The sequence below is a fragment of the Rhipicephalus microplus genome, chromosome 6 (genome assembly GCF_043290135.1).
Source record: "Rhipicephalus microplus isolate Deutch F79 chromosome 6, USDA_Rmic, whole genome shotgun sequence".
NCBI classification, from domain to species: Eukaryota; Metazoa; Arthropoda; class Arachnida; order Ixodida; family Ixodidae; genus Rhipicephalus; species Rhipicephalus microplus.
In genome coordinates this window covers 175349117-175361164 of record NC_134705.1, presented here as the reverse complement: position 1 = coordinate 175361164, position 12048 = coordinate 175349117, and the positions used below count along the sequence as shown (strand labels likewise).

At 45.7% G+C, this 12048-nt stretch overlaps 2 protein-coding genes across 2 annotated transcripts in view; one reads left to right on the top strand and one right to left on the bottom strand.

The window, feature by feature from the left end:
• Positions 1-136: 136 nt before the first annotated feature.
• LOC142765670 (UPF0669 protein v1g209471-like) lies at positions 137-5066 on the top strand. Its single transcript, XM_075867066.1, has 3 exons — positions 137-513; positions 1848-2116; positions 3132-5066. Exons 1-3 carry the CDS (start codon positions 486-488, stop codon positions 3447-3449), a joined length of 615 nt encoding a protein of 204 aa, XP_075723181.1. The 5' UTR covers positions 137-485; the 3' UTR covers positions 3450-5066.
• Positions 5067-5075: 9 nt separating this feature from the next.
• Ser (protein serrate) overlaps positions 5076-12048 on the bottom strand; it is a 133126-nt gene continuing 126153 nt past the window's right edge. The window contains exons 12-16 of the mRNA XM_075867064.1: positions 11703-11827; positions 10046-10303; positions 9679-9792; positions 8691-8856; positions 5076-8077 (exon numbers count right to left, since the gene is read on the bottom strand). Coding sequence (XP_075723179.1) covers positions 7614-8077; positions 8691-8856; positions 9679-9792; positions 10046-10303; positions 11703-11827 — 1127 coding nt within the window. The 3' untranslated portion in view covers positions 5076-7613. The remainder of the gene's footprint in view (positions 8078-8690; positions 8857-9678; positions 9793-10045; positions 10304-11702; positions 11828-12048) is intronic.

Here is a 12048-nt window from a genome sequence, read left to right as displayed (position 1 = left end):
TTGATTGTGTGTGGCCCGAAGAGTAATCAGAGGCTTGTGTCTGTGGAATTTTCTCAGTTTCATTGCTGCACCTTGGCACACAGCTACCGCGCTGTATTTAATGGCGTTTTATTTCGTTTAAATATTTTATTACCTAACGTTTCGACGTGGTTGCGAAAGCGTGCGACTTTTGAACGTTACCGATGTGCCGACAGCCCGCGAGAGCGGCCAAGCGCAAACCCACTCATAAGCATGCGCTGCATTTATCACGCGTCTTCCGTATGATTGTTGCGTCGATTTGATGTTGGCGCCGCTACGCCACTCATCATATTGTTTTTGTATTCACGCCGTACGCTGCTGTTCACCTGCGTCATCTTTGTGCGTTTACGTGCCGACTGCTGACATCGCGAAATTCGCCTGCCAGCTCTGCCTGTTTCGTGAAAGCAGAGAAACGGAGCCCGTGGCGGTGACATGACTGGCGTGTTTTTAGTTCCGTCACGTCGTCGATGATGTGGTTCCGGTGTTTACTTTCCGGTGAGTGACACAACAGCGCGTTCGTCATTGTTTGCCGGTGACGTTCGTCGATTCGGTGCATTGTCAGCATGTTACTTTGAGTTGGTTGTTCAGCATTTAGCTCCAGCGCAGATGCGTCGACTTGGCGTTCTGCTGCCTTATGGGTGTGCGGGCACTCGGCTTCGTTTCCTGTTTATAATTGCATTCACTTCGTCCAAAACACTGCGTTTTTTTTTTTTTGCGTTCAGAACACGAAGTTCAATACTGACCCATAACGAATGTCAGAAGTTGCAGCTTTCGTCGCTTTCTGCGCTGCCCACATCATACTTTGTGCTGCGAATATCTGTCACGATATCGTCAGCGGTGTGTCTTCGGGTTTGGGTGCGAAGCTGGCGATGTTTTGCTGTAATGGACAGTCAATGCTTGGGCGCCCGCCTCACCTTAACAGGCAACTTTATAGACTTAGGAAGTGTGGCAGTTTGGGCTTGTCGGTATGACATGACGAAAGTTATAGCGCGAAGACAGAATGACGACAAAGACTTATCGAGCTTGCTGGTGTTTTTCCTGTATCTGTCCCTAGTAAATTTAGGCGCCACTTGCAACGATGTAACCTTAAATGGCCCTGCTCTGAACGCCCACAAGGAATTCTAAGAGACAGCACTTGCCACAGATCATAGTCTGGTTGTGTATCTAATAAGAACGAAAATGTTTTATTTTTAACGTGCCTTCGTAAACGTAAACTTTCCGCATGCAGGACCTGATAAGTGCAACACATGATTAGTCTGCACGATACACCTTTCTCTTTCTAACAGTTTCTTGAAGCCGAGATACACCATATACTTGATTGAAGTTATGTTCGTTGGCTGACAGACATGTTGGCTGGCGAGTTGCCCTTGGAGACTACCTTGGGAGCAGTATAGGGAGTGGAAATGGGTTTGCAAGCATCTCACTTGGTGCTGTAACCTATGGCTAGTTGTCCTCGCTGTTGAAACCATCACGTCAAAATGGTTCGCGCGTTGGAATCGGGTGTCTCCGGTTCCAACGAAGCGCTCTGACGTGCACCGCGAATGCTTCGAGTGTAAATCGAGATGAAAAATTCGTGAACGCTGCGTGCCGCTGGAGCCGATCTCTTGACAAGCAGACTTGTTTTCGCCAAGACTGCAAGTGCAATTGAGAGTTGCCATTGCGGTGGTGAAGACGTTGCAGTCACTGACTAAGTCGAGGCATTAAAGCACCTACAGAAATTGGTTTGTGACTGCTGAGTTCGTGTCGCTTCATCAGATAAACTTTCGTCAAGCTCTTCACCATTTACTTTGTCCCGTGGTCTTCAGTTGACCCAAAGCTTTACATCACAGGGCACAAACGAGAAAGCAATGCTGCTGCTCTTCAGCACCCAGCTGTGATCGCGCTGCTGGTGCTATGGGTTCATCGGTCGACATGCGAGCCGACCGGCTTCCGTGAAAAGGTTTCCGGTGCCGTTGGCGCTGGCAATTACAGCTACTACACCCTTTCGAAGCCTGGCGCCGTCACCATACTAGTTCACCCACTGGCCGGAGATCCCGACCTGTACGTGGCTGAGCGGAATGCGCAGCCTACCTTTGACCTGGACAATCATTGCGCCCAGGTAAATGCCAGTGAAGCATACCTAGAAACCTCTGTTCTGGCACAAAGGCACAAGTACAAATGCCAACAGTTGTCCACTTGTTGCTGTTAAATTTTTCCTCACATTGCGATAGACTAGCTGATGGTAGAGCTACCACTGTGAAAAAATCCATTGGCCCTGGGTTCAAATCCCTGACCAGGACAAAATTTTCAAGTCAACTTTTATCTTTCTGAGCAATCTACACTGACTTCCTTGTCACTTAATGCTATAAGTGGGTAGGTTGCAACATTATTATTTTATAACACTTTTCCCTCTCTTCACTATCCGCCAAAACTAATTTTTCGGGGTAGAAGTATTGAATTCTCTCAGCAAGGTCGATATTAACAGGTTTTTGCTTGAGAGTGAACTGCTTATGTTTTGTTCTGTGCTTATGTTTAATACAAGTAGGCACATTACCAAAGGACTATATAGCTGAACCCGTTTAGCAGAGACATGCACTGGGCCGCAATTCTTGTGCCTTATAAGAGGTGTCTCTTATAATTAGGATACCATGTATGCATTTACTTATCATCCCCTCTTCCACAGTAGGCCCGCTTGGGTCTCTTATACCAATTTGTATCTGACATCAGTGTGTCTTATAAGGGGTTCGACTGTATAAGCAAGGCACTGGCTTCGCAAACCTTCAGGCAGGACTAGTTTAGCAATCAACATAGAAGGTTGCCCAGTCTTGTTGACTGCGTTAGCTGTTTTTCTTCGCCTTTTCTAACAGGTTTGTCAGACATCAGAAATAATGTATACACTTCATCAGCTCTGTGTTTCACATAGAAGTTCTAGTTGATAACTGAATAGCATAGGGAAAGGTCGGCAGGCAAATGCAACTCGCCAAGCAGCTATGAATTGCTCTTTTAGTAGCTGGGACAGCATACAATAAAACTTAAAAATGAAGTATCTCTCATTAAAATTGTTATTCCTTCACTCTTTCATTCGATACTCACTTGTAAAAAGTTTACTTTCATGACTATCGGTACCTTTGCAGTCAACAACGTGTGGCCGTGAGCGCGTAGACCTGCCGCGGAGCTTCGGACGGCCAGTGGGCATTGGCATCTATGGCCATCCATCGCATGAGCTCAGCAGGTTCGAACTCGAAGTTCGAGTGGACGATTCGACGGAGAACCTGCTCTTTCATGACTACGGCTACGCCGCATCGCATCAACCAGGCAGTCGCGAGCGGGATACCGCTGCAGTGTACGAAGATGATGCCGCCGACGAAATCGGTCCGACGGAGGAGATATCTCTCTTGTGGACTTTCCTGCTTGGTGTGCTGAAGTTGCTTCTAGAGATTCTGCAGGGGTGAATGTTTTCATTGGCCGCAGTGCTACCGTATCACTTCGCTTGGCACACGGAGACTAATGTGACTTTGTGCTTGATTTGTTCTCACTACAGAAATCGCCAATGTCACTTTCACCAGCTCTTATGAATTAGCAAGTTTATTAGCATAAGTATGCGAACACCTATATGGTGTCACGCAGTTTAGAAAATGAAAGCATGGAGTGTAGAACTTGACGGTTATGTAAACTCCAGAGATGGCTTTTTGCCTAAGGCCTTGACCAATTGATGGTTCGCCACTTTCCGTAAGTGCCATTTTGGTCCTGCATCTTGTCAAAAACTGGCTAGTGTTGCCAGAAATATTGCTTCTGTCACTCTGCCAAAATATTCATGACTTGTGCCATTCACTTGACCTTAAACTCAAATTATGTTTGTTTGGTTTGCCCTTTATATTGTTCTTCTCCACAGTTCCATCAAGACCTGTTTACCAGCTTAGGAACTACTGATCCTGTTACTTTTTATGCATCATATTACACCCTAAAAGGGGGGGGGGGTTCAGGTACACTAGTTTTTCAACTTTAGACAACATGTTATATAAAAAAAAAAAGACGTCTCTAGGCATGGCTTTATAAATGTGCTATTCTTTTATGGAAGCAAGATCTTGTTCTTCAGAACTGGAAATCATGACGCACCTCATCTAACTGTGCAAGCAAAGCCGTATACATGCGGTACATGCTTGCTTGGGCAAATGCGTCGTGGATTGATTGGATGCTTCCTTTTTCGTGGATTGTGCCAAGCGTCTAGATATGACGCCATATATGCATTTGTAGTCTGCCTACCTTTCTACTGTGTATTCAATGACCAGTCATAGCCTTCCATTCAAAGCTTGGACGTGACACGTGTAGACAAACTTTTTCACCGCAGTGTGTGGTTCTTCTCTTTGGTAGTCCATTTAACAATGTTCACCTGACTAACCAGGTCTGCAACACTGCTCAGTTAGTGTATTGCAGAACCATTAAATAGACGCAGTCTTTCAGTATACAGCTCAAGTCCGGCATTGGTCAGCAGACTTTGTAGATCAGCAGCCTAGGGGCTTCATTTGATCACACACTCGGTGGGATGATCAACAGCTTTAGGACAAGCACCCAAACTGTTACCAGGATGTGTTGAAACCCCGAAGAAAGCATCGAAGACTTGTCGAGAAGCCGTTTGGCTATGTTTATAGTACTAGTGGCTTGATCTAAGGTTGTCACGGAGAGGTTGTGAGTTGCCCGAGGAGGTCGTCACGAAGATTTCTCTAGCATTTTTTACGAAGCAGTGCATTGTTGGGACCACAGTGTAGCTGGTACGTACCACACAAGATGGTAATGCCACTAAGTCGTGTTTGTATGCACTTCGCCTCTCGGAGAACCATCGTCTGTTGTAGCTGTGCTGTACTAGTGTTCGCGTGAGGATTTACAGCGTTGCTTTTACCAGAAAATGGTTTACATCATTAAGTTGATGATTTAGCGATTTTCGCGTGATAGCACTGCATTGAGCTCATTTCTCCTTGCATTGTCCACTTTTGCGTTGGAATCCACCTGGCCCTGTTGTGCAAGTTTCTTCTGTACAGTTGTCACTAAATAAAACGAAGCAAGAAACATAAGCGAGGTGCTTTGCTTGCAACATATTTAATGCTTGGAATCAGTGGACAAAGTCACATTGACAGGCTGTTTCGCAATCAAGCAGTTCAAAGCTGGCATAAAACTACACACATTTTTTTTTTATCCACACTTCTGAGCATAGGCCATTAAACATAGTGCCACACACATCCACGCAAACCGTTAGCATTGAGCCCGAAAGTGAGCGGATATTTGCTTCGCTGCACTTGCGGGGCTGTCTGTAAATCGGTTTGCGGACTTGGCATCCGTAACATTTGATGGAAACTCTTGACTAGACTAGAGTTTTTCTTTCGTGGCATCTCTCTCCGCAGCCAAGGTCCTTGACGGGGACGCACTTTTTCACTGGAGATCCGTGGGGCCAACTGGTGACGCCACATCGGGCTTTTACATCTCTCGCACATGCTCAGACTGCCGTTTCAAGCGCATCCCGGGAAAAAGAAAAAAAGAAAACTAAGCACGAGTTTTATTAGATATGTTTGCTAAAAGGAAGTCTGTCACTGCAGTCGTCCATCCGCCACGGGAGTGAAAGAAGGCACGGTCTTTGGACCAACCGTTGCCTCACAAGCTCATTGCAACAAATTGAACAGTACAGGCTGCACAGTATGAAAGGGAACGCATTGATGTTTGTATATAACTGCAGACGTGTCGGTTGGAATGGGATCGGCTAAAATGTGGCACGATACCTTGTCACTTTTCCTGCTGAATGCGAACACTTCTAAGGCTGGAACACATGTTCTATGTTTTGTATTGGCCCACCACGTAGTCTGGTTCATTGTTAAAAGAAACAGTGGGCAGGGAAGGAAGCCGCATTATAAAAGTTTGTTTAACCCTTAATAAAATATACTCCTGATATAGTCATTAAAGCGTACCCCTACACAGAGATTTTTTTTTTTTTCAGGTCCTTGCACCATATCTCACTGACGACGGCAGAAACGTAGTGCAGTGGATCAAAATGTACAAAAGATTACAATCGCATGATTGTCGCATGTTGGCTTAGGTGCATTGCCATCTGTTATAACAAAGACCCGTTACCCCACATACAGCCGAGGCTATAAGGTGATAAAAAGAGGGAAGTTCTGGGGTTAACATTGCACAGATGGCATCGGCAACTAGTGAAATTCAGAACATGTTGTTCCAGAACTGTCCCCAGTAGAGCTCAGCCACATCTTTTGCTTGAGCTAAAGCAGAGCCCTAACACAATGTCCTAATCACTCCCATGTCAGGTGAACTTCTACTGTGATAAACACTGTAAAAGAGTACAGTCACATTTTCTCCAAGTATCGTTTCAGTGATGTATTGGGAAAATTGCAGCGGCATTGAATACTATCTTAATTATTTTTTTTCAATGCAGTGTTGTTGCTGTCATGATCTAGCATATAAAACCTTGCATTGGACGTGACGTACGTTCGTAGCTTGTTTGCTGGAATGTGATCCAGTTGTGCGCAATTTGTACTGGGCATAAATGGCGGGGGGGAGGCGGGGGTAGAAAATGCGAGCTTTTTGGCTGCACACTTTGCAAAGGACCGGAAAGAATGGCAAGGCGGGCAAATTGCATGCTTCCCTTATAAATTAGGCACTCCTGATGTGCACAACACTGCCAAGTTTGCAGTGCTCGCGTCGCATACGGAGCTAACTATATACATATGTACACGTGAAACGTTCACTACGCTAGAGACTTGCAGGAAAAAAAAAAAAATGTCCTTGACCGGCAGTTCTTACAAATCGTCCGCGATGGGCCAACGCTAAACGTACTAGTTTTCTGAGCACTTATTTTGTTTTTTTAGCCATATTTGTAAAACCTACGACGGAAGATGCGACGGAATGGGAACATCCCATCGGAAAAGATGAAAGCTGGTTGTAGAGTATTCTTGCACCTTTGCGCGAACAATATTACAAAAAATGAACACATTGCATAGTATCACTGCTGTCTTTGTGCAGGGTACTGCTTTTAAAGATAATCTGTGCTTGTTTCCACGCCAAAGCCATTCCTCTGACCAAATTACTCGTTCTGCGACAGCACTTTCACATAGTCACTCTTGGCGAGTATGAATACACTGTACATCCAGGAGCTTAAGGTGTGCATGCAAGAAGGGGCTTCACCGCGCACTTGAGCTGTCAGTGCTGCATTTCACGGAGGGCTAGCACAGTGGCGACTTGTTTCTAAGAGTCTCGTTCAGCTGCTTCTGAGCTTAACGTGGCAGAACCACTCTGTAGGAGTGACCTGCATAAATTGTCCTCGTGAAAAGTCTGCGAGAGTCGTCAGGAGTTGGCACAGGGCGCTGTTGACACTGGGAATGTTTGGATCTGCCCCGCTTACGACCAGCGACACGTGTTGGGAACACTGGGGCCTCCTTGCCCAAGCAAACGAGGGAGGGTGCCGCCAAACGGTACAGCTCCGTTATCAAGATTTCCTTTGACAAGGGAACCATGGCTGGCCACAGTGCGGGGCAAGTGCGCACCTCATCACTGAACGTCACTGGCAACTGTCATTGAGCATATCAGTCCACACGCACAGAAGCGTCCGACCAACATCACACGAGCACCACTACAGTGTCCACATCCGCGTCTGGCACTGGAAAGACTTTGGCTGGACAGGGTGCACTCAGTGGGTTGTCCTTTTCGCACTGCTTGACGCTGTTGTCACACAGCCTGTTCGTGTTTTTCGAGGCGGCCAGCGAGGGCGGCTTGAAGAGCTCCGCGCTTCGTGCATCTATTGGCGAGGCCTCCGCGCCGACATCTGCATTCGTTGCGGCGCGGAGTGGGTTCTGGTACCTCCGCATATTCTCTTCATTCTGGTTGTTGGATTTGTCGGGCTCGGGCGAGCCGCCGTCGAGCTTGCCACTGACGCTGGGTATGACGCCTGTCATGGGTGCACGCAGCGGGCAGCGACACAGCGTCGGGTGGGAGCGCAGGAACCAGACAGTCAACGCCGCCAGCAGTCCCAGAAGGGCAACTCCGACAAGTGTGACTGTTGCGGCGAGCAGGTAGCTCCGACCTGCGAGCACGTTGAGAATTGTCCAGGTTCAGTTAGCGCTTGCGAAAGGATGAGTTGCATAGTGACTCTGCAACTTCACCTTTGTTATGTGTTATATTTAGCTGGATATCAGAAGTTCTGCAACTAGTGTCTACCCAAAAGCTGCCGTTGCATCCACAGCAATGGCTCGGCTTGTGTGGCAGTGCTCTGATCAATCACTGCACTTGGTTGTGCATGAAAAGAGTTGTGCATTAAAAATTAATTCAGATCGTTCTATACCGAAAACAGTTCGAACTTTCAGCAAGACAAAATGCTGGGCGAGCGCTATATATACATCGTGGCTAACAGTGTATCTTAGGAGGACAAGAAAAAGCGGACACCCAGCACTGTGCTGTCATTTGAAGTCTAATGGGAGAAAGATTTAAAACTAAAATGCAGGAAGTAAGTAACTCTTAAACACTGTGTCATGTGCCCTCATTTTTCTTCATCTGCGGAAAATAGCGCTGTTAGCCGCAGTGATTTTGTAACCTGCAGGTAGTCTATAGGATCCGAAAACCAACAAGTCAAGGCAGTCAATTGTTTTTTTAACAGATGCTTTCTTAACCTTGTAGAAGCGTGGCAGTAAAACACTGACCTGTGTTTTTCTGATCAAGGCCCACGAAGGATGTTTCCACCTTCACTTCAATGACGGAAGATAGCACCGTGTGGTTGGTGAGCTTGCGGCTGATCACATCAGCCAAGGACCGTGCCGTTTCGCTCACTGTTGCATAAGTTGATGCTGATGGATGACCCGGCGTGGACTGCAGGTGTGAATAGATGGTGTCACAATGTGCAGACAGGAGCAAAAGTTTTGAATTCAAGACTCCCCTGAAAAAGGTCTTCAAATGCACCTTTGTGTTATGCTCTGTTATCTGGATTTTGCGGTATTGTCCAGACCTTTCAGACTGCGTCCCAAAACCCGTGCCATCGCAGTTTGGACAACTATATGTCTCAGGTTTATTCCTGACCATCCGGTTAGAAAATAATTATGACCCAATGCACACTGACTCCCTAGGTACTCATCCTGGCTCTCTTCGTTGAAGAGTTGGTAGCCCTACTTGTAACAGCTGTTGTGCATCATTGTCCTGAAGTTGTTTACTTAGTGTTTTGGCACTATTAACAGGCTCAACGAAGTTTAAGTGAAAACGTCTGCTATCATGGCTTCTAAAGCAACCATAGCAGCAGCTCAGGCACAACATGTTGAGTGATAACAAGAATGGGCGCCTGTCAATTAAGGCAATGGTGATGTGTAATCGCAGACTAGACCAAAACGGTGCAGTACAGTTAAGCTTCATTCATCTGTTGCTGCAAGTCCGGCTTAGTGACACATAAATGTTCAGTTTCGAATTTCTATGTGATGCATTCATTACAAAGGCACTTGCGTGTTCTTCTTCTCACCATTCCCTCAGTGACTAGGTTCCGAAATACCATAAGAGGTTGTCTTAGACAAGCTTTCTATTTTGTGTTAATAACGGATCTTAGAAGCGTCAGAACTGTGTAAACAGCCAGTCTTAGGAACAGCAGCCTTCAATGGAACATGCGGCGAATACTAATGGTAGCAGAACTTATTTGCTAATACTCACCACTGTCACTTCAATGCTGTCGGCATCGGTCAGCTTTTGTGCACACAGAATGATGATGGAGCGCCGAGCGGACAGTCTCCGTATGTTGCTGCAGACTGATTCCACCGTGGTTCCCTGCAAAATAGATTTAAGGTCTTTCTGCATTGCCAAAAGTTAGCAGACGATTGTTTATGTTGGCAAGTGAGCATCTAATTTTGACCTTTATTTTCTGTTGTGATACTCAACGCCTGGTAGGGAAGTTGAGAACAGTTAATGTTTTTAAGAGTAACTCGAAACTTTTAAGCTGACTTGGCACAAAACTTTTGTGTCCCTTTAAGTTGTGTGGAATGCACAAAGTTTGCGTCACGTCTTCTGACAATTGACTCACGGGTGCCATGGCACGGCGGTCGAAAAGAAGCGTGATTTTGGCGCAGGCGTTACTGGGCTCAGCTGCATTGGGGAGGCAGTTGGACGACTGATTGGCCAATCCTGGCAGCAGGGGTGCGCAGTGGCCACGGGGCTGCCCGCCTTGTGCGCAGGGCCTCACAAAGCAAGACTCCGCAGGCGGGCCCGACAGGCACCCTTCACCTGGTGGGCATTGCTCTGTCGGTCCCGATGGGTCGCAACCGGATTCTGGGCACACGCTCTGTGAAAAAAGCGCATATGTTTTGTAACTGCTGTTGTCTGCAACTGCACAGCCTATGTAAGAAAAATATTCGGCACATTATTCGCAAGTTGTTACGCTGCCCAGGTTCAGTACAAAAGTGGAACTGCATATATGTTACATCAAAACGTGCCTACGTATTCTACTGTCTAACTCACAATTTTTAAACTGTTTTACTGCATAATTTATGAAGTAAATACAGTGATGCCAGCTCAGAAGTTACATTGGCCCATTGAAATACAAAAGTCTGCAAGCTTCTCACGTTCCGGGTGTGTGTATTGTAGTGTCCATCATGCCGCTGATTTTGAGTTACATATATTAAGATATGAAAGTGCTTTTAACTTAGCTGGCAACAGCTGTGATACTTCAACTCTAACGAGGAAAACAGACAGGGACCGCTCCCTTTTTTTCTCATTTCCTCTTCTACTAAGCAGGTGATATAGCTGATCAGTCAACACATCGTAATTGATTGGGTTTGATGCCCCAATGATCATTCAAGAGGAATTCCACAAGATTGAGGAAGGTGTCATGAAAAGAAGTTTAGGCTGTTGAATGTTATCATCGTGATCAATTAGTGGTATTAAGAGCACATAAGCAGACAAGATACAAGAGACAGAATAACAAATGAGCCTAATTCTGTCTCTTGTATCTTGTCTGCTTGCATTCTAATACCACTATGGATCAATACAAACTAGCCCCATGTTCTGTGCCCCTGAACATGATCAATTACTTCATCTTCACGTTATGATCTGCTGGTGTTTCCTAATTAGCATGGATGATGGAGAAACCACCATTCTGCTAGAAAATGTATACGGTTTTCACGGGTAGTTTCGTGCTGCAATAAGGTGGATGACAGTATTTCTTTTTCACTGCGAAGATTTAACTAGCTTTTTCAGTGGCCCTTAGATCCCACTAAAACATTCTAGTGGACACTTGTTTAAGGGTGAATTAAAGATAATATAAACTAAAACAGGACACTTTTTGCTTGTATACCTCATTTCACGAGCGTTAGTGGCAGTTTGTTTCCAGGTATGTGATATCCCCTCATTTAAAGATGGTGTCAAACGTGCATTCCACATTTTTGCCATAATCACAACAATACAGTTGAAAGAGTACAAATAACGCCTACTATACCTTCCTTGGCTTCATTGTTTGTCGGTTTTCATTAAGTGTTGTCTAACAAAGAAAAAACAAGTCCTTAAAATTTCCCTTCTTATGTGTGCCACGTACAGCAGTCTTTACTCAGCGTTAACCAGGCATTCATTTGGCTTCAGTGCATCTGGTCTGTGCAGTCGGTGGCAATTTGATAATGGTGCTCAAGGGCAGTCAGTGGCAATTTGGTAATAACACTCAAGGGTAGTCAGTGGCAAAGGCAACTTACGGGAATGCAAGTCACGGCTCCGGAATGGCAGCTACAGAGGGAGCAGTCTTCCTGCCATCGACTGCCCTCTGGGTACATGATGCCTTTCCATTCGCATGGCTGGTAAGAGGCTGGGGTTACAAGCACTGGAACAAAATGAAGAAAAAAATTACATCAATGGAAGTTAAGGATTGGGTGAGTTGGTGTTCTTTCCATCTTCTGCACAACAGTAGCACAATGAAATAGGTAGCATGTACATTCAAACCTCATTATAACAAAGTTGCATCTTAGACCAAAATATGTATGTTATATCCTAAAGTTCATTATAAAGGTATATTCCTAACAGTATGTCTATTGCAAGACTATG

Bases quoted from the DNA above. Each gene is read 5' to 3' on its own strand.
- LOC142765670 (XM_075867066.1), top strand. From the start codon at position 486: ATGATGTGGTTCCGGTGTTTACTTTCCG. The intron at 514-1,847 runs GTGAGTGACACA...TTTACATCACAG, and splicing joins GTTCCGGTGTTTACTTTCCG to GGCACAAACGAGAAAGCAAT. The intron at 2,117-3,131 runs GTAAATGCCAGT...GTACCTTTGCAG, and splicing joins TGGACAATCATTGCGCCCAG to TCAACAACGTGTGGCCGTGA.